Consider the following 22,533-nt stretch of genomic DNA (forward strand, 5'->3'; position numbering starts at 1 on the left):
ACAAAGTTTATTAAAATTTTACTGAAAAAAGAATTATGTAAACAAGTATAAAAGCAGGAAAAGGCAACAAGATTTTTTTGCAAGAATATTTCAATGAACTCATTTAATAAATAAATATTTATAAAATATTATTGAGTATTACGTTACTAATTTATGTTGATATTTAATCTGAATATTTTTAATAAATACTTGTATTTTATTGATTCATCTTTTTTTCTGTTTAGAATATTTTTAAGAATATATCCATATATCTAAATAAATAAATTCCACTTCCCAAAACTTTTTGCAAACTTAACTAGTAGGAAAGTTTGACAGCATAAGAGTATCTAAAAGGGACAGGGCTTAGCGGAGTCCCATTCTCAACCACATAGTACCCAACACAATAGTCAAAATTTATATTATTTGACTTTTTTTTTTATTGATTTATCATGTAAACGTCTTTATCGCCCACCCCTAGTTCATATGCAGTGCTAATGTAGATCTCACTGCATTTTGTTAGAAGTATGCATGCTTTTTATTTATGCTAGGGAACCTTTGCATGCCTCCATTGAGTTTGGCCTAAACATTGTGCTTTTTGTCAGCCACAATACATCACTGGTATTTAAAAAAAATAAAATAAAAATGTAACCGTAGATCCCACGTCCACTGTAAAGTGTTCCTGGGACCACACGCTGTATTCACACTAGCAGTCAGAGTGAGTAAGCTACAGCAGCACAGAGCACACCAATTTGTGAACTGAGATAACGGAAACTATGTTCAATTGATGTTAGCCGCTGTCTTGTTCAGTCTTTGCATTTGTGTTTATTGAGAAGGTAAAAATATTCTAGTGAAATATATAAAAACAAAACCATAAAACTGGACATTAAACAAAGTTAACAACATCTGGTGCAAATAAAGAGGGTATGATTGCAAGAACGGGTTGAAATAATCACAAACAACATTAGGAGATTGTTGGGGATGGGAAGGGGACGTTATTTGAGGTTGCCTGGGATCCTTACCAAGATAGAACTGTTAATGCTGGAATGGCCATTAGCAGGGGACTGTCTGGAGGTGGAGGGGGATTCTTTCTGTAATAAGATATAAAGGTCAGCGAAACAGCAGAGCAAACGGACACTAGCCAACACTGCGGTAAGAAATTGGGGACATCATGTAAGGGAAACAAAAATATTTGCTTGAGATTAAAGTTTTTAAATAGACATTTTAAAAGCATGGTAATGTTATAGTTGCCAAAGCAGACACGTTTTGATCATCAGACTGCATTGCAGCTTCCCACCAGAAGGGGGAGCCAACACAACTGCCTAAATGTAAACATCTTCCTTGAGAGATTTACCGTGTGAAGGAACTCCAACTAAAATCTGACCACTTTAATTTCAACATCCTTTCAGTAGTGTGATATGGCAGGGGAGTGTTATGAAAAATGTATTTCTGTAGCCAGCACGGTACAGACGCACTTTTAAATTGCTATTAATGCTGTAACACTGTCTGAGAACATTCTCACATTGTACATCTAAACTTCCCTCAACATTGGTAATATGTAAGCTAGTGTTCCGGTATCTTGGTTGTGAAATTGGTGTGCGGTAGTGTCTGAGCCAGGCCTTTTGGTCCAGCAGGATGGAGGCTTTTGGGGAGAAAAGCGTTAACACGCAGCCATCAGGCAGGCAGTTAGTCACACACGAATCCACGGCAATCAAACCCCACCACAAAAGGCCACGACAGGCCAGGGAGGCAAACCACAGCACTGCAGAGAGAGGAGACTGGCAGAGACAGAGTAGAGGACAGTGCAAAGGCCACGGAGTCCATTACCTCACAGGACGACTGCTGTGTGCGGTAGCTTGGCACAATCTTAAAGGTGATGCTGCCTCTCATTTCCCGCTGTCAACAGAAAAACAAAAAGCAAATGATTAAAAAAGGGCATTTTTACAGGATTATGTCTGTATATCCTCATATATCAAAGTTGTAACTTTTGAGCTGTAAATACTGTAAGTTCCTACTCACAAGCATCTTCTGAAGCTGCTCCACCGTTTGATTTGCTACACTTATGCCGTTGATCTCCCGGATCTCATCTCCAACATGCAAAGTTCCTGATTTGTGACAAAGCAACATGTCAAATGCGCCAATTCACATCAATAGTCTTACAACCTTCATAAATTGAAAACTTGACAACATTAACTGCATGAGATTTAATATAAGCTTGTCCCACTGGCATGCATGTAGGAGATACTTGTTGATGGCATGTGTGTGTGGCATGTGGGTAAAGGCTTGTACATCAGTGTCACGTTTCTGCCCAGTTCTAAGAGATTGTGCAATCTGACTATCATGGGGTGATGGCACAAGCCCTCAAGCCTGCCAAATGTGAATATGGTTTGAGTGGTTTGTGAAGAATAATGGGTTGCATCGCTTTCCTATTAATTCATCATGTGTTTATGGAGATACAGGAGAAATACAGGGAAGATGTAAGGCTAGTGGATCTCAATATAGCAGTGTTGGGTAAAGTTTTGAAGGTAAATACCATCTGGTGCATGTACCTTGTCTGTGGATCATTCCTCCATGCATTATTCTTGCCACGATGCAATGGTTCAACTCGTTCATTTTCAACGTGATACCCTGAAACAGTGCCCATCCAAACACAGTGATGAGAACGAAGCTTTCAGGAAGGTTGACTAACAAGTGTATATAAAATCTAACCACAATGACAGCTCAGGACGGCAAGTTGTGTGCCAAGCCTCACAACACAGAGCTTGCATTTGCACACTCTGAAAGTGGACCACTAGAAACTGTTGTCATGTTCATGCTATGCAGTCTTTAGGTTTATATATATATATGTGTGTGTTTGTGTATATGTACAGGAAATGTGTGAACTCATACCATCGGTTCGTCCGTGTTTTTCTGGAATTGAACCAGGCGCACTCGTGTAACGTTCTCTATGTCCATGTCTCCGTTCGTGCTCTCAGGTGAGTCTCCGTTGAGATATGGTGATGTGGGGGGTGGGGTGACCCTCAGTGCCTCGTCACTGTATACCTCATGTGCCACAACATCATGTGTCTGAAGTAAGGCCTGAAAAAGAGTGATAAAGAGTGAGATACAGTATCTCTCTCTCTCACACACACAATAAAAAAACATTATACATATCACCTTAGCAATCACAGAACAATGCTTTAGTAACCAATCAAGGCATCAAGCTGTGCAAATACCCTCATGTTTACACTACTGTGGAAATGTTTGGCATCACTAAGATTTTTCTTTTTTTTTGAAAGAAGTCTCTTGTTCTCACCAAAGCTGTATTTATTATGATCAAAAATACAGTTAAAAATAATATCTTGAAATATGATTATAATTTAAATAACGGTTTTCTATTTAAATATATTTTAAAATGTAATATATTCCTGTTATTGCAAAGCTGAATTTTCAGCAGCCATTACTCCAGTCTTCAGTTTCACACGATGCTTCAGAAATCATTTTAACATGATTTGGTGCTCAAGAAGCATTGTTTTTGTTATCAATGTTGAAAACAGTTGTGCTGCTTAATATCTTTGTGGAAACGGTGATATATTTTTAAGGATTCTTTAATGAATAGAAAGTTCAAAAGAACAGCATTTATTTGAAAATGATTTTTTTTTAATCAATGTAAAAATATTTACTGTCACTTTAAAAAAAAAAAAAAAATTTTAATTCAATTTTTTTTATAAAACCTTGCTGTTTAAAATGATTAATTTCTTTAAAAAAAAAACTTTAGAATATTAGTGCACAAATCTAGTTTATCATCATTCTTTATGACTGATGCCTGCCTTCCTAAAAATCAAATGTAATAGACTTCAGTAACATTAGGTATATTTTTCTGACCAGCTCATCTCATACTATTATCTTGTGTGCAATTATGAGAGTGTGAGAAAAGCATCAAGGGCAATGTCATGCTGGAATTCAACAGCTAGTACCTGCTGGTACCTCCCTCCTCTCGTGTTTTTTTTTTTTTTTTTTTTTTTCCTTTCTGCCCCACATCCTCCCACTCTTGACCTGACATTCAGAGTTGGTGAGGCCGACATCACCCCAGTGTCGTTTTCTCATGCATGAGCTCCTTTTTAACCCCTTCCCTCTTTATTTCTCTCAGTTCTGTAGTAAATCCCCAGTTCAAGTGAAAGTACAAATAATGTAAAAAGCCCCCAAATAAGTCCCTTGCGGTCTGGATCATGCCAGAGACCATTTTAATTAATTTCACTCAGTTCCATAAAACATTATTTGACTCTCACACTTTTAAGAATCAGATTTTCCTATTTTTCTACATTTAATCTTATAAATGATTCTCACCCTCACTATCACCTCTGACTGAAAGGTAAACCTGTCCAATTATGCCGTATTAAAGTTTGAACCCCTGAAAATAAAATTAGACACCAAAAAAGTGGAATCTTTAATCAACTAAGCCTCAGTGGTTCCTAACCTGGGGGGCGCCAGAGTTCACAGCGGGGGTGCGGGAGCACATATACTTTGAGGTAGGGCTGGGCGATAAAACAATAACTATAATTATAGTGATATCATTTTCCTTGATAAAACAAGTTCGATAAATATTAAATTTAAATGTTAATGCGGCAAAAGCGGAACAAAACAGTGCTACTCATTTGAACCGCGCCACACGGATCATATCCGCTCGGTTCAAACAGCAGTGTAGAGCGAGCTGACTAGAGCAGATGTGTTTACTCACCGATCACACAACCACTAAACAGCGCTGTGAGATCCAGTGAGAAGCGCTTGAATTCAGCGAAGAACACAAATGACTGGTATAAACTAGTATCAGTCGATATCAGTCAACTGATATAAACTAGTTTAAATCCAGATAAAACAGCGGAAACAGCAGAAAAACACTGTGTGCAACGATACAGTCAGAAGGCTTTTCAATCTACAAATTGCCATCATTTACCATGGATTTACTGTAGTAACACTAACTGCACCATGGTATTGTGGCAGAAATGTGGGGTATTTATATCAAATGTATTATATTAATGTAGACAAGTATTAAATGTATTAAAGGAGTAATGGAATGTGATTACAGTATATTTGTGATTAAGCTATAGGATTATATGTATTTAGACTACTGTTTTTCATATAAATAGGCTAACTAGAAACCATATAGTTGCATTTTTACCACAGTATTGTGGTGCTATATGTGTGGTTTTAACTCTGGTTATCATGCTGTAAATGTATGCAACTATGGAAGAACAATGGCTAATTTGAATTAAACTCAAACAGTCAGAAAATTTTTATTTCATCATATAAAAAAGGAGATTTTTGAAATTTTAACAGATGTTACTGATTTTGATAATGAACAAATTTACATCTGCATCCTATCTCAAACTGGGGGGGGGGGGGGTGTACCCATGAAAAAAAGGTTGGGAACCACTGCTCTAGATGAACCTTATTGACAAACAGTCAGTTTAGAGCGAAGGGCAAACTCTGCTTCATCTGTCATGAGGTTGTCTGTCCCACTGATAAGAACACAGAAAAAATGCTCTGAGCACAGATGACTAACAAACACCTCATTGATTATAGAAGAGGATTACAGAAAAGCAATGCAAAGTCTGAGATGGTGAAACACCAAAACCACTAACAACATCCTGAATAAATAGATCCAACACATAAAGCCTCATAAAGACTAAGCACAAGTGCTCTAATTAAGCTCTCAAAGATCGTTTTGCTGACAGAACTTTGATGAAGCTTGAAAGCTCCACTTTTGTCTTTTCACTGTCCTTCATGATGTTAGCAGTGCAGATTGATTATGAGGATCACTTTGAGATTCCTAAAGTTACTTCTGTAACAGTTGAAAACAGTTGTGCTGCTTAATACTTTTGTTGAAAATCATGATACAATTTTTTCAGGATGCTTTGATGAATAGAAAGTTCAAAAGAACAGCATTTATTTTTTGAAAAATTAGAAATGTCATTACTGTAATTTTTAGTCAGTTTATTATGTTGCTGCTGAATGAAAGTATAAAAAAAAAAACACTTCGAATGTAAGTGTATTTCCAACATTATACTAAAAGTTAGAGTGAGAATTGATTAGATTGTGAAAAGTAACCAGACCCAAAGTAAAACAATGACTAAACAGATATTTGACTATTGGCTACTATTTTATCAAATAGCCAACACAAGTGACGCCAGCATAAAAAAGATGTTTCAGAGGAAAAACAAGGTATAACATTTTGATTAAATATTACAAAGAATAACATGCACAAATTAATTATTCACAACAAGACCAGGAAGTGCATTAAGAAAGTAAAATAGGGTTAATTTAGATTGCATGTTGACTTTAAGGTGTACTGTAAAGAGATTAACAACAGAACTAGCACTGTTCTACTGTGACTCACCATGAAATGGGGCTGGGTTAGAATCCGTCTCAGTTCTTTAGCGTCTGTATTCTCCGGGTAGCATGAAATCTCCTCCAGTACCTACAGAGAGACAGAGTCATCAGGCTTTTCCTCAGGCTGTCATCTCCACGGTATTTAATTCTTCAAGTAAGTAAAGATGTTTCTTTTTAAGCTCGTACACTGCAACACAACATTGAGTTGGACTGCTGAGACCCCACACATCATATACCAGAACAGACACACACACGCAAACATTTCTGGCATGACCCTTATACCCCATGTGACCAATCAGCACTGCTGTCTGGGCTCATTTGGCCCTTCCATTGGTGGGGTGGGACGGGTCAGGTGGGAGGGGGTGATTTGGCAGAGTACTGCAGATATGTCACAACTCCCCGCTGAATGCTGCTGAGCGCCGGATCCTAGACGTCTTTTGAACCACACTAATCATCTCTAATGAGCTCTAATCAATGGTCAAACCCACCTGGCAGCCCTTCACTGCCAGTCAAAATCACTAAATGTAAAGCTCAGACATTTATAAGAATCCTAGAATTTTCCACATATTCTACAAAAGTGGTAAAAAAAAAAAAAAAAAGTGGACATAAGATTGGGAAAATGTCTGCAGCTTACATATTCCAGATGTTTCAAAGCCGTGCTCGACCCGTCTTCGGTGGAGGTCTTAGCATGAGAGACACACACAGGAAAGTTTTATAACATTTGATACATATAGTCTGTGTAAGAAGCAGCAGAGTCGAAGGCTGAATTTTTAGAGTTAGGCACTACACCGCCTCCGCAAGTTTCAGTTTCTCAGGGAAAACAGTGAGAGGTGATGGGTTAGTTTCCGCCCCACTGGCTCTAAGCAATACAAAGAGGATAATCCTTAAGCATTTCACCATTGCCAGTGATCACAAGCAAGAGGCCAAGGAGGGTTATTCGAGAGCACAGCTCTTTAATCACCAGCAGGCCTGAGTTCCTTTTTGATGTGCAATACTAAAGAAAATGGTTGAGCTTTATAGGTTGTGTGACTTGTGACTGAGACAGACATGTTTTAGAGGGGTCAGAACCAAAAGGACCACTGAGGGAGTTTGAGACCAGAAGCAACCATCAAGACTAGTTTGAATCTTACTATTTTTTAGGGATGCATGATATTGGATTTTTGCCGATATCCGATATGCCATTATTTTTTCAAATCATTTTGGCTGATTCCGATACTGATGTATTTCCTTTTGTTTGGAAACAACACCAAGTCTCTCCTGTGCAGAAATTATAAGGAAAATAATTTAAATTTTGGTTAGTTTTTAACAAGAACTTATTTGTTAGAATTAAATAAACAATAATGAAGGTTTTTTTGACAGTACATTGAAAATAACTATCAATAAACTATCTCTCAATCGCTGCATTTTTTCCCCCCGGAAAGAGGCAGTTAACCCTAACATTTTATTTTAAGATTTAACATTTGTAGATGGTCTAAAGAGTTGTAAAAATTCTGAAAATCTTTTATAGCTTTTAATTTGTTTTAAAATAAAACGTATTACACATTTATGAATAAATCAGTATATATAAAATTGTTTAATTTACTAGCGTCATGTTTGTTTTTTCATGTAAGCTATAGCTTCTGACCTTTAAATCAAGACATACTCATTACTTTAATGACAAATGATTGCTTTATTTAATCAGAAACACAGTCTAAATGTTATTTGTGTAGGCTATTTTACTTTTAATTTAATTAGAAGTAGGCCAACAGCGCTCCTACAGATTAAAACTCCTTACCGAACAGGCATTAGGACCAGGGGGAGGCTGCAGCTGCACATGCTATTACTGTTTACTCTATCACACACCAAACATTCTGTACATGCTTTCACAGATTAAATGCAGCAATCCGTAACACTCAATCTAATCATCATTCAGACAAAACTTTGCTTCAAGAATGAGTCACACTGCTGACATGATCTAATCACTAGCACACCCTGAGCACATGTGAGTTAATGTATTCCTCTTATCGGGCCGATGCCGATATTTACATTTAAAGCCATTATTGACCGATTCCGACCAATCGTGCATCCCTACAATTTTTTATCTTAGAGTATGAAGATGGTTTGAACTATTCAAAATGACATTTATTTAGCCTCTACATGGGAACTTGGCACATTTGTTTGATCAACCTTATCTGAAGCACCAAATTAGGATTTGTTGACTTGGCATATATTCAAAATACTCAGAATGCTTCTGTTGACGCAACTGCTATAAAATATGTCATTATCAGTTTTGATTCACTAACTTTAAGTAAATGTTAAAACTACAACTTAAAAAAAAATGTACTATAACTTGTGGAGGATTAATCCCTTCTTAAAGCTGCAGTTTAATATCGCTGTTCAAGTTGTGATGGAGTGAAAGTAGTCTTGGTTGCATTCAAAAATGAATACAAGCTTGCAGATTGAGGAGGGGCGGGTTTTACACAGACTAAATGGTGAAGTTTGACATGCGTATCCAGAGAACATGTTGTTGTTTCACCAGAAATTTTAGTTTTTTTTATTAAAAATTATGTGGTAAAAAAAACAAAAAAGATCAGTAACATACATTTATAAAATAAATTGCTACATCAGTTATTTATGAGAAATGCTGGAATAGATCAATGTCTTTTAAGCCTTTAGAGCCAGCAAGGAATTTTTTGCTTGTAAAGTTATTGGTAATTGGGATTAATGGATAGTTTGTGCCTATATTTTAATTTATTGTTAAATACCAAACGGAACCATTAGCATAACTATTCACTGTCTATTGTGTTAGTGAGAATTTGAACTGGTCCCTTGTGCAAATGAGAGAGAGAGTAAAATGCTTCAGCCAACATTGAGGCAAGCATTCAAACAGTCACGCATCAAACATACAGCCCGATAAGCTCACCAAACGAAATACATTTTCACTCCAAAATTTACTTCCATGTAACTTGAAGTGTCATGTCAGTCTGTGCTCTCAATGATAATCGTCCACACTTGGATTTGAAAGGCGATAAAAGAGCTGCTTTGTCCAACACCACACTGTCATTATGTTATTCTATATTTTTTTCTAATCTACTCAGTAGGTAAAAGCAAACAAACACATTCACTTGTTAATGCGGCTTTCTAACTACAGCTGGTTGAAATGCATTCTAATTCACCAGGAAGAGAACAGGCATGTGTTCACACAAGCAATAGACCACTAGTGATCTGTAAATGTCACATAAATCACACTGAGCTTAAAATCTTAGAGGCATTGAGTACAAAACAGACCTCTGTTTGAGGCGTTCTGTTAAATTATATAAAAATCACATGAACATCTGCGTTTAAAAACAAACAGATATGAACAGAGACGGTACTGAGTAAAAAAAAAGACAAACTAATTAAATAAATACCTCAAAGTAAAAGTAAAATGACTATAACTGATTTGCTATTTGAAATTTGTGGGACCATCATCTGTAAAATACTTGTTGGTTAACCAAATTTACATACAAAGCAAAACATACCATGTGTTTTTGTTGCATGTAATTAGCTTTCAGGTATGAAAATTTAGTGCACTTCCTGTTTTATAGATGACTAATTCTTAAAAAAAAAATTGTGTGCACTAAACTAGTCACAGATCAGAAGAAAGAAACCAAGACAGAAATATGCAGTGAGGAAATTGTTTCTAGAAAAGCAAAGGAGTGAGTAGGTCATGCAGTGAGTCTTTTCTGAACATCTTGACAAGCTGTATTAAAATGCAAACACAGACTAGACAGAATAGTAGTTAAAAATGACAACATACTTAAATATGATGGATAGAATGTTTGGTGTAATTCAGTTTTGAGTCACATTAGCATACTTTCTTTTTGAAGATATTGAAAACCGAGATTGCATTAAAAAAAAATTCTGAAAAGGAGAGAGCAGTAGAATAACAAGTATTCCTGGTAGAGGTTATTTTTGAAATCACCGATTAAGTTGAACACTACAATGAAGTTCAATTAAACTTGTGCTAGGAACGTCTTTGGCCCTCATCATTTTGTAACTACAAAGGCATCTTTCTGTAACTGTAGCCTGCACTCACCTCTTTGGCTCTCTGAACTGCATCACTTGCAGGATTCCTGATTTGTGGTGAAGACTTGGTGTTTATCTTGTCGTACAGCTGAAAAAGGGAGAATAGATAAATGAACAATCACAAGATTTCTTTGCTCTGTTAAAAACACCGCAGCATGCAAAGACTGATCAGGATCCTTTGAAATGTATCCTTGCTCAAAACAAAACAAACATCATACTCAATGTTTAATAACAAGCCAATATGTTGGGTAATATCTTCTGCTTCTTGAGTAAAGAAGAATCAATAAGAAGTGAACCCTTTCTCATCCACACAAACATTAACACTGCACTAACAGAGGTCCTTTTGTTTAGAGCCAATAATTTGACATCACAACTGAACAGCTAGGTTATAGTTTCTCCTGCAAATTATTAATCAAAGGGATGCATAATTAAATACATTTTCATTCAGTGATGAGGAATACAGTTCTCAACAGTTTTAATCAACTTAGTAACAGATGTTTTCCAGTGTTTTGCAGGTGCTTTCTTCTGGAAGTTAGTCATCTGTAGCGTGTTGTGATATATAAATGATCTTGCAAACCCACATCCTTTAATACGTGGTTCTTGAGAAAACAAACCATGTCACAAGAAAAATACAAGTTCAATAATATAAGTTCACACATCTATGAAACATGCATGGTACACTATTTGTGAGTGCTGTGCACAGGTTATCAGTTCATATTAATCTGCATTTCACAAAATGACACAAACAGAACAGAACCTTCAGGGTAACATGAAGCGAAAAATTGCTACACCTCCAGCAACAAGGAATACGCTTTCTAAAGAAAGTGTTCGGCTAATAAAATATCTAAGGTTACTCACCACATCCAAAGAAAAACCAACCAAAACCAAAGTTAAACTCCAGACAAAGTTGGTCCTGATAGGATCTCAACCCCTCTGTCCTGCTTCATGAAGGTAGAGTTACACATAGCTCTTCTGATAGACAGATACTGCTGGAGCCGCAACAGTGAAAATGCATCTACGCTGACAATAGGTGCTATCGTTTCCCTCCTTATTCAGTGTAGGAGTTGAGTTCTCAATGGGACAACGTGCATTCACAGCCTCCTGGTGATAATCTTACCCACAGACCAGTGGCATAAGGGGCGTGCTCTCCTCTCTGCTTTCCTCTGGCCTGTGGCTATGGAGACAGGCCCTGTTATCCACACTGGATTGTACCGAGCTGTACGCCTCTCTATAGAGGCCTTGGTACACAGACGCACAAACAGAGAAAGTGGGGAGAATTCACAGCTGCACTAATTCACACAGACAAAAACTGCTTAACGCCATAATAAAGAAAGACTCACGCGACGTGTGACGCATTGAAAGATGCAATGAATGAACAAAGAACAATGAATGAAAGTCTATTGAGGTCTCAAATAAACAAAAAAGATGACACTGAAACTGGTCTACTGGCATTTTTTAAAGATAAAGCTATGATACTCAAAAAAAAACAAAAAAACTTTAATTTAGCTATGGCAAATTTTTTCAAGTACAAAACCTTGGTTTTTTCAAAACCTTTCATCAAAGTTGTCCTAAAACCAAAATGCGTTCTTGTCTTAGGACAACTTTGATGAACTTTTTTTGATCCACTTCAAATGTTGACTACTATAGAATGATATCTGTATCATGGAGGGCTTTTTGTTCGGGTCTGCTGTTAGCGGATCAATTCTGCATTACTACTGGTGTGCAATTACCCACAAATCGCTCCAAAAGGTCAAGAAACCAAATCCAACCTGCATATACATATTGCATGGCCAAAATTATGGCTAATAGTTTATAAAAAGTGAAATGATGTCTGTATGAGTGAATTCAGGCTTCACAACATTATAATGTACAGTATGACACATTAATAATCAGTTTGAGATTTGCATTTAACAGTGTTATTAAACATTCACGCTTTTTATTAATTTAATATTTTCAAATATTTAACAATAACAACCTGATAACCCTAGAAATTGCATAAAAGCCAGTTAATCAGATTGGAACAGCAGTGAACTCTTGCCATCTTTATGTGCAATATGCATCAGTAGGTCTGTGAATGGTCCAAGGCTGAGATTAGGTTGTTGCTGATTTATCAAAAACAAGAAAAGAAAGAAGAAAAAAATCCTAATGTGACATTTTCTTCTGACAAGTTCAAAGCAAGATAATCACCATCTTAACACATCAGTTTCTGAGAAATCAAAATTCCCTTAATCTTTTGACATATAAGGGGTCATTATACTATAAAAACTCAAAACCTTCTTGTTAATCTAAAACTGCTTATATTGAAGCCAATCTGCCAAAACGACAGGTTGTGGAATGTGCCACTTTATGATGTAATAGTGTGGCTGAACACCACCTCCACAGAAAAGTCTGAAGTGCCTGTTTAGCCCCACCCACCAATTTGTGTATGTAGTGTAAACAGTTAGAGAGGCAAACGCAGGTCAACGCAGAAAGCAAACAATAAAGATGACTCTGAAGACAAGACACTGTGCAGTGCCAAGTTGTGGAAAAACAGTCTTTGAATTGCCTTTCTTCTGATCCCAAAGTTAGGAAAGAGTGGATAAACTTTATTTTCAATGAAGATCCAGACCGCATCAGTAAGAACTTGTCCTTTGTTCACTTCATTTTATCACAAATTTGTTTACAAATAAGGCACAATTCGATGCAAGATTTTCAAAAAGATTGAAACTAAAAGACAATGCTGGATCTGACATTAATGTCACAACACACAAGTGTGAGTAACTGTTTTCATTATGTGATCACTATTGCTTTGTCTGTTTAAGAGATCACTTGATATGAGTATTTATGCGGTTTTAACCTAACTCACGGCAGTGTCCATCTGTGAAGGATGTAGGCTGTCAAACATACACAACTCTTAGCCAATCATAGCAGTGGGCGTTTACTTCCGAGTCTACAATCAGCCAAGCCTATTCAAAAAGAGTGTTCTGATGAGGGGGGGTTAAAAACAGGACAGAAACTAGCCTGTTACTTCTAAATTATGTTTTTTAATGTAAAAATCTTGAACATTATAAGGTGACCTCAGAGAACAGTACAAAACAATAAAAAGCAGTTCATAACCCCTTTAATGAAGGAAGAATTTTATGGTTATGTATATGTGTGTGCGCCTGTATACAGCCTCTTACATCAAGCAATGTGTGGAGGTGATGGTCCTGGAAGACGCTGTGTAGAAAGTCCAGGTCTTTCTCACTGCAGTCCGTCAGTGCATGGATTTCCTCCAAACTGTCTAGCACTTGTGACACAGCCCCTTTACATGTACACACAAACACAATTGACCACACAGCGTGACCCTTTAAATACACAGGAAAAGCATTAACTTGATTTGAAAGAAGCAGGCAAACACTTAAGTCTGTAAGGGGACAGACGGTGAGACCTACTTTCCGCTGCTAGAAGTCCTACAGGGTGGCCAGCATAGAAACAAGCAACAAGCATTATTTAACAAAACAGAGATCATTGTGATGTGAATAGAGATAGGATTCACCCACACTCTTAAAACAATCAGTTAGAGAAGTGTATAACTACTCACAAATTCACATTCAAATGACATTCCAAGTACATCATCAAAAACAGTTACAAAACTGTCACTGGGGTGGTACCCTGTCATATGGCACTTTAAAGGGTTAGTTTACCCCAAAATGAAAATGATGTCATTAATTACTCACCCTCATGTCGTTCCAAACCCGTAAGACCTTTGTTCATCTTCAGAACACAAATTAAGTTATTGTTGATGAAATCAGAGAGCTATCTGGTCCTCCATAGACTGAAATGCAACTCCCCCAAGTTACGTTGTCCGCTATTTTAGAGAGTATCACAATGCATACGCTCGCTTTCGCCTAAGCGTAAACAACGCTTATTACGCAGCTTTCGTTCATGCACGCGCTTTCCCCCCTAAACGTAAACAACGCTGATTACGTCAAATACGTTCTTGGGTACTCTCCAAAATGGTGGAAGACGTAACTCGGGGGAGAAGAATGGTTGAGTAAATTGTTATTTTTGTTTTCTTTGCGCAAAAAAAAAAGGATTCTCGTAGCGTCGCAAAACTGAAGTTGAGCCACTGATGTCACATGGATTGTTTTATCGATGTATTTACTACGTTTCTGGACCTGGGAACATTTCAGTTGCGTTGCTGTCTATGGAGGGTCAGAGAACTCTCTGATTTCATCAAACATATCTTAATTTGTATATCTTTTAGCTTTTGGGTACCGGCCCAGTAACAGCTTTGAACCTTTTTTCTGAGAGGGTATATCTTAAAGAATATGATAGGGAAACTTTTTTATTAAAGTTAGGTGTTGTGGAAAAAAAGGGAACGTTACCACAGATGATATGTGACCCTGGACCACAAAACCAGTCTTAAGTCGCTGGGGTATATTTGTAGCAATAGCCAAAAATACATTGTATGGGTCAAAATGATAGATTTTTAGTTTATGCCAAAAATCATTAGGACATTAACTAAAGATCATGTTCCATGAAGATATTTTGTAAATTTTTGATTAGTAATATGCATTGTTAAGAACTTAATTTGGACAACTTTAAAGGCGATTTTCTCAATATTTGGATTTTTTTGCACCCTCAGATTCCAGATATTCAAATAGCTGTATCTCTGCCAAATATTGTCCTATCCTAACAAACCATACAGCAATGGAAAGCTTATTTATTATGAATCTCAATTTCGAAAAATTTACCCTTATGACTGGTCTTGAGGTCCAGCGTCACATATGAGAAATAAACAGGAAACGTGAACCAGATTCTAAACCAAACCATTGGTGGTTTGTTTGAGAGCATGTGAAATGTACACTGTAAGGTCTATTTAAACAAGACAAAAAAATTCCTCTGTGACAGCTGCTTTAAAAAAAAAAAAAAAAAAATTCACTTTCTGAGAAAAACTGAATGGTGCTTGCCTATGCAGAGCTCCCCAGCATGATGACAGGGGTGTTGTGGGTAGTTGTCAGGGCATTGCTAAGCAGTTCCTTGGGCATTTGCTCACTGCTTCAAGTCAAAAGAGCCCACCCTAAGTTTTAATGATATTGTCATCCTCCTGCTCATGTTTCTCTCTCTATTTTTTTGGTTTATTTTATTGCCTGCAGAGAGATGTGTTATTGAGACCGTTTTTTGTTTAGTTTTTTTAATCAATAAATTGTGGGCCATCCTAACTGTGATGCTTGTCTTAGCAAGCTTAATCTTTTGTTCTGTCAGACAGATTACATCAAAATAACCAAAACACTGTCATAAGAGACTACAAATCACAAAAAAGCATCTTTTTAGGAAGTCAGAGTGTGCGGCAGCTGATCTCTGCTGGTAGCTGTAGTACCTGATGAAGTAGGGTCCTCAGAGAAGTCAGGCAGTTCTTCAGGTGGGTCGCCATAGAAAGAGTTGAACTTGTGACTGGAGACTGCGGCAAGCACTGCACCCTGTCAAACCATAGATATTGATCGACTTGTGTGCTTTAATTTCCTGTGGCTACCTTAACATTCACGTGAATCGTGCACGAGAGCAGCTGCTAAAGCAATATGCAGAGACTGTGAAGTGCTGATGGCTCACTTTTAGTTTCCTCCTGGCATTGAACTTCCTCAGCTGCTCGACTGTCTCAGGAAGGTGGATCTTGTAGGCATAGCGGTCTCTCTCCTAAAATGAAAGGGACACTTCAAATGGTGCTTATCTCATTAAGGAATTACATCTTAAGTCCATAAAATACTCAAAGCTGGGAAAACAACTAATGAAACAGTCTGTATGGTTTTCATAATAATAATAAAACATTATTTACATAATTTTTGCTTCACAATTAAATATTTGTAATAATTTTATTTAGCAATCAGATTAATACATGAACAAAAACATCAGTAAGATCAGATAAGCAATGTTTCTTGAATGCTGTTGATGATACCTTGAGCCAGGGGTGGTTGAGAGCTTCATATACTGTGATCCTCTCTGCAGGGTCCAGCATCAGCATACGGCGCACCAGGTCTTTGGCACTCTCTGAGATCTGGCCCCACTGCCGGGGATTCAGCTGTACAGCAAATGAATACATAAATGGACAAACCCAGATCCTCTGATAGCACTTTTCCAGCAAAATGATTCTGGCACCAGCACTGACGCTCAGAACCTGCCAATGTTTCCATTGACAATGATGACACTTAGAATTAATGACTTCAATTTTAATTTGTTCAACACAAAAAGTTCAACATATGGCTTAAGAAGACTAGGAATGTCTGTCTAGTACGGTCCACTTTTATGCTACATTTAAAATCACCATCCACTTCAAATTGTGTGGAAAGCTGACTTAGGACAAAAATATTTAACTTATTTCACTTATTTATTTTAATGGAAAAAATCACCCAAAAATGCAACTAAAAAGACTATTAACAATCTTAACCCTCATTCTCTGACCAAATTAGAGGACTGGAACAAACTAACGTTGTTTTGAACAATTTAAGTGGTGAGCATATAATCTGATGTCAGTGGTTCCTGATTTGAGATCAGGTCAGTGTGCCGCCAATTTTTCGAGCCCTAAAATGTCTTTATTCAGTTTAGACAAATGAAAAGGAGCCATATAAGAGACTGGCTCCAATGCACTAGTGAGAAAGGTATGGACCAAATGCTGAACCATTGGTTTTTGGAAGTGATTTATGTGTATTAAGAAGCTGTCTTACCTCAGACCTAAACAAATCAGTATATGTTGCCACTTTCACCTCACTTCAGCCAATTTCTGAAGGCCTTGAGGATATTCCCAGCATGTCTTTATTAAGTAACAGACTTTGCTATTAAACTTCTACCTTATATTTTCCTTTTATGATTGCTTCAAATAGGCGCTCTTTTGTGCCATAGAAGGGCAGGCAGCCACTCAGGAGGATGAACACGATGACTCCGCAGCCCCAAACATCCACAGGTTTCCCATAGGGTTCTCTTTTCACCACCTCAGGAGCCATGAAGTGTGGAGTGCCCACCCGGCCTGCAGCACAGAAACATGTGATATGCGAGCATCCATTCAAATACACACCAAAGAGCTGTCGCTGATACAAGGTTTGAACAATTAAACTAGTGCTGTCAAAGTTAACAATGTGTTAACGCAAATTCATTTTAACGGCACTAATTTTATTAACGCGCAATTAATGCAGCGCACATTTTCTGTTTGACCCGTGGCTAAGCCCGTAGTTGGAGAAATGGAGATGCACCGTGTTGCCAATTTAGAGATTGTCAGTTATTGTCATTATCTTATGTATATTTGATTTCATCAGACGACGGCTCGATTATCAGGATTTGTGTGCAGATTAACATATTGGAAGGGAGAGCTGGTTATGTAATCTTAATGGGTCACATTTCAGTCACTATTTCATATTCATTCCATTGTCTGACTACAGAAACAGTAAAATATATAAATGAAAATCAAAATGATACTGCATCAAAATACAGTATGTGGGCACAGAGAGAGAGGCAAACAAATATAATAATAAATAACTCATGTTAACTTGTCGCGAGTTAACTCATGACAATCATGCGATTAATCGCAATTAAATATTTTAATCGATTGACAGCCCTCATTAATCAGAACAAAATCATTGCTTGAATAATTCCAAATTAATTACTCAATTTATGAAGTGATACTGAGTGAGAGTTCTGTCCTACACATAAAATAAAGAACTGTATCAATGATCAGTCTTTGTAATACAAATGAAACCTTATTCTGAAGAGTTTCAGTTCTTCAGGCCAAAATAAATGAAAATGTTTTTTCCTATAAAGTTTATGCTTCAATTACATGCTTTTACTACACATGAAGGTTTAACCTATAACAGGATTTTTCCAAGTACCTCCAGCCACTAATCCGGACTCTCCCAGCTGTATAGCCACACCAAAGCCACCAAGTTTCACTGGAGCAGAATTCTCCTTTGATGCCAGCAACACACAATGAGGCTGCAAAAAACAAAAAAGACATGTTACTCTGCTGCACAGACCACACTGGAATTAAAATTAGAAGGAAAATTAAACTTCTGTACACACATACAGTGCCCTCCATAAGTATTGGAACAGTAAAGACAAAATTGCTCTGTTGGCTGTGGAGTCAAGACATTTGCAAATATGATTAAAATATGAATATGAGACAAAACTACAGAATGTCACATTTTATTATTAGCCGTTTCAACACATACATGTTTTACCAAATAAAAAGAACAGCCCTTATAGAGTTCATCCCACTCATTGATGTGAGCATAAGTATTGGAACAGTTGAACATCAGGCAGATATAAAAGATTAAAAGCTTTTATTTAGTTGCAGATCCCTTGCGCACAATCACAGCAGTGAGTCTGTGACCCATAGACATCACCAGACTCTTGGTCTCATCCTTTGAAATGCTTTTCCCAGCCTTTAATGCAGCCAATTCCAATTGTTGCTTGTTTTAGGCACTTTCTGCCTTCACTCTCCTCTCCAGCTGGTGAAATTCATGTTCAATCGGATTTAAATCTGGAGATTGACTTGGGCAATCTAAGACTTTCCATTCATTTGCCCTTATAAATTCCTTGACTGAACTGACAGGGTGTTTTGGGTCATTGTCCTGATGCAATATGAAGCACTTCCCAATGAATCTGGTGAACCCTTCCATATTTATTCTGCTACTGTCATCATACATTAAGTCATCAGTAAAGTTGAGAGGGTCTGTTCCAGAGGCAGCCATACATGCCCATGCCACGACACCACCTCCACCATGCTTTACAGATGAGGCTGTATGCTTGGGATCATTGCAGTTCCTTTTTTTTCTCCACATTTTTGCTTTCCCATCACTTAGATAAAGGTTCATCTTTGTCTCATCGGTCCATAAACACAGTTCCAAAACTTTTCAGGCTCACCTTTGCAAACTCTAATCTTGCCTTTCTATTTTTGATGCTGGTCAGAGGTTTGCATCTTGCTGTGTAGCATCTGTAATTCTGTCAAAGTCTCCTGAGGACAGTAAATTGTCAGAGCATGACCCCAGCTTTCTGGAAGTTGTTGGTAATTTTATAGACACGTCTTTTAGGATTAATTTTCACAGCTTTTATGATTTGTCTGTCATCAACTACTGTTGTTTTCTCAGCCGATCAGGTAGTTGTTGGTTGCTGATGTCACTGGTGGTTTCCAAACTCTTGATTTCTCCATGCCCTTTGTTTTTGCTAGAGCTCTAACTGACTTTCTCTTTTCTTTTAGCATCCAATTTGCTTGCTTTTCTCTCAAAGTCAGCTCCCTCATCTTCATCCTGGTTTGTGTGTGTCATCATCGAATGCAAGATTCAGAATGCAGAAGTAATGGATATAACTGATACGACACATTCCCTGCTTTTAATACCTGAAGAATTAATGCAACAGGACACAGCTGATCACTTAGAAAGACCTGTGAGGCAACTGTTCCAATACTTATGCTCACATCAGATAGAGGGATGAAACTCTAAAAGTGCTGAACTTCTTAGCTGGTAAAACATCTAAGTATTGAATCACCCAATAATAAAATGTGACATTCTGTAGTTTTGTCTCATATTCATCTTTTAATCATATCGGTAAATGTCTTGACTCCACAGCCAACAGAGCAATTTTGTCTTTACTGTTCCAATACTTTTGGAGAGCACTGTATATGTGTGTGTGTGTGTCCAACAACATTACACCATTTAATGAGATAATATGACTGATGTGCAATTATCAAAGCTGAACAAGTGCAATATCACCCATGAGTGAAACATTTTTAAAATAAGATAATATAAGCATGATTAAATATTTATATAAAATGATTTTTTTTTTTTTCAACAGCCGTCATCTGTCCGTTTCAGTGATCACGTCATGTAAAGAGGAGTTGAAATTTGGTTTTGAGACACACTCTCCCCCTTTAAAAGTGCCTGCACACTTTGTTTCAATGCTAACTGGTGCACAGCTGTGCTTTGAGGTATGCAAGAGTTTAGAGGAACTAAAAAAGGAAGAGCTTAAAAAAGGAAGCTTGCGAAGACAGATCTGAATTGAGATTAGACCGAGACATTCAAAAGGAAACACAACAGAGAATTTCTCTGATGGATAGAATTCACGAGGTAAGTTTACTCTCCAATTACCCTTACCTGTGCATCAGACATTCTGTTGCATTTCAAGGCATTAAAATTAATGTCTTTGGTAAGCATAATAATGACATCTACTATGCTTTTCTAAGGTCTGGTAAATACACATGCAATGACAAAAAACAATCCTCAATTTTTCCCCATTTCATCGTCAACCACCATGTTGAAAATTCCCCAGTCAAACTGCCAGACGGACAACACCAGCTTGCAGGTCCTGCTGGCTATTTTCTATGCATTCTTTTTCCTGTTTGGGTTGTCTGGGAACCTGCTGGCTCTCTGGGTGTTTCTGCGAGTACATCCGAAGAAAAACTCAGTTCGCATTTTCCTCATTAACCTGGCCATGGCTGACTTACTCCTCGTGATCTGCCTGCCTTTCCGAGTGGTGTACCATTCCAACAATAACCGGTGGGTGCTGCCGCCATTACTGTGCAGGATGGTGGGCATTATCTTTTACATGAACATGTACATTAGTATAGTCTTACTGGGCTTCATTAGTGTAGATCGTTATCTGAAGTTCCAGAGGTCGTCCAGTAGGCGGGTGTTCTTGCATAGCCGATGGAGCGTGCTTCTCTGCAGTGTCATCTGGGCAGTGGCGTTTGTTTGTGGCATTTGCCTCTTTGTCCTGAATGCAGAACATGGTGATTTCCATCAGTGTTTCCAATACAAAACACTGCATGAATCCAAATGGAAAGCCTATTTAAACTTTGCCATCGTGGGTATGTTTTGGCTGGTCTACGGTGCATTGGTGATCTCCTACGGAAGGATTGGAATGAACCTCCTAACAACCTCCAAAAAGAAACCGGATTTCCCAAATGCTGCCAAGTACAACAAAATAGCATGGAAATCCTTCTTTGTGCTTTTCCTCTTCACAATATGTTTTGTGCCCTACCACTCTGTAAGGATTTTCTATATCATGTCACAGATAGCAAAAGACACCTATTGCGAATGGATAAGTGTTTTGGATAAAACCAACGAAGTAGTTCTGCTACTATCTGCCTTTAATAGCTGCCTGGATCCAGTCATGTACTTTTTGTTCTGTAGTTCTATTCGCAAAGTGATTCTGAAGATCATCTGTAATAGCTTCTGTCGGCAAAATGCCAAAGGACTGATCAGTTCTGTTGACACTCCACAGGTGCTGCCAAATATCAGTGCAGTTGTGCCTATGACAAACGCTCAGAATGTCAAACTATCAAAAACAACAGATAAAGAGGTACTATAAATGTTTTTAAAACATAAAAACCATGTCCAAATGTACAGCAAAGATGTTTTTACTATGCAAGTAAAGAATGTGAATATTTACATGTGCACAGCAAAGTTAAAGGAAATCTATTATTGTGCTGTGAACAGCGCAGAATATATCTGTGCATTTATTTTCGATATTCATCAGAAACACTACCTTTTTAAATAAGTTAATTACATTTTACAAGTTAACATGCTCTTCAATATTATTTACTGCATCATGAACTAACACAGAACAACATTTTTAAAGCATTAATTAAATAATTTTAAAACATTAAAAATTAGTTTATATTATATTTCCATTTAACTGTGTTTGCATTGCTTCTATACATAGTATAGCAAATAAAATAAGCATGTAATTGAATTATGTTATGTCGTATTTCGAGAGTACATGTGTTTATGTGTTTATGATCAGTGGGCTCTAAACTGCACATGCTAGTTTCTTTCTGTCCTTTTCTAAGAACAAACATATTCTATACTGCAATCATATCTGGGATCATTCATAATGAACTACATCCACTGTGTATACCGTGTAAAAATAGAAGAAACCTATTAAACTTATACAAGAACTGTAACAGCAATTCAACTGATACAATGTCCTATGTATTATATTTTACACCATACCATGAGAAAATCAAAGGGGGTTAACAGGCAGAAAGAGCAGCACAGGGCTTTGGGGGCCCCCTAGTGGTAAAACACCTTCTCATTCACATGAGCAGGTCACAATAAGAGAGAGAGAGAGAGAGAGAGAGAGAGAGAGAGAGAGAGGGAGGGAGAGAGAGAGAGAGAGAGAGAGAGAGAGAGAGAG

At 37.4% G+C, this 22,533-nt stretch overlaps 2 protein-coding genes and 1 long non-coding RNA gene across 14 annotated transcripts in view; 2 read left to right on the plus strand and 1 right to left on the minus strand.

Moving 5' to 3' along the window:
• LOC306877285 overlaps positions 1–22,533 on the plus strand; it is a 159,080-nt gene that overhangs the window by 90,641 nt on the left and 45,906 nt on the right. The gene's annotated exons all lie outside the window — the stretch shown is intronic.
• Positions 1–22,533, minus strand: part of LOC306877283 (peripheral plasma membrane protein CASK-like) — a 169,477-nt gene that overhangs the window by 13,287 nt on the left and 133,657 nt on the right. For 5 of the 12 annotated variants that reach the window (XM_079428958.1, XM_079428954.1, XM_079428955.1 and 2 more), the window contains exons 6-19: positions 18,231–18,333; positions 17,199–17,374; positions 16,310–16,432; positions 15,967–16,050; positions 15,737–15,836; positions 13,554–13,675; positions 10,403–10,480; positions 6,980–7,027; positions 6,353–6,433; positions 2,866–3,054; positions 2,526–2,604; positions 1,996–2,081; positions 1,804–1,872; positions 999–1,067 (exon numbers count right to left, since the gene is read on the minus strand). In XM_079428958.1, the coding sequence (XP_079285084.1) occupies positions 999–1,067; positions 1,804–1,872; positions 1,996–2,081; positions 2,526–2,604; positions 2,866–3,054; positions 6,353–6,433; positions 6,980–7,027; positions 10,403–10,480; positions 13,554–13,675; positions 15,737–15,836; positions 15,967–16,050; positions 16,310–16,432; positions 17,199–17,374; positions 18,231–18,333 (1,407 nt within the window). The remainder of the gene's footprint in view (positions 1–998; positions 1,068–1,803; positions 1,873–1,995; positions 2,082–2,525; positions 2,605–2,865; positions 3,055–6,352; positions 6,434–6,979; positions 7,028–10,402; positions 10,481–13,553; positions 13,676–15,736; positions 15,837–15,966; positions 16,051–16,309; positions 16,433–17,198; positions 17,375–18,230; positions 18,334–22,533) is intronic. The other 7 variants (XM_079428951.1, XM_079428960.1, XM_079428957.1 and 4 more) reach the window with 3 other exon arrangements.
• LOC306876600 (putative G-protein coupled receptor 34) lies at positions 20,285–22,304 on the plus strand. The gene is made up of 2 exons (XM_079427899.1): positions 20,285–20,462; positions 20,579–22,304. Exon 2 carries the CDS (start codon positions 20,599–20,601, stop codon positions 21,703–21,705), a length of 1,107 nt encoding a protein of 368 aa, XP_079284025.1. The 5' UTR covers positions 20,285–20,462; positions 20,579–20,598; the 3' UTR covers positions 21,706–22,304.

The sequence above is a fragment of the Barbus barbus genome (assembly GCF_936440315.1).
Source record: "Barbus barbus genome assembly, chromosome: 11".
Taxonomy (NCBI): Eukaryota; Metazoa; Chordata; class Actinopteri; order Cypriniformes; family Cyprinidae; genus Barbus; species Barbus barbus.

Coding starts and splice junctions, on each gene's coding strand:
- LOC306876600 (XM_079427899.1), top strand. CDS start 20,599: ATGACAAAAAACAATCCTCAATTTTTCCCCATTTCATCGTCAACCACC.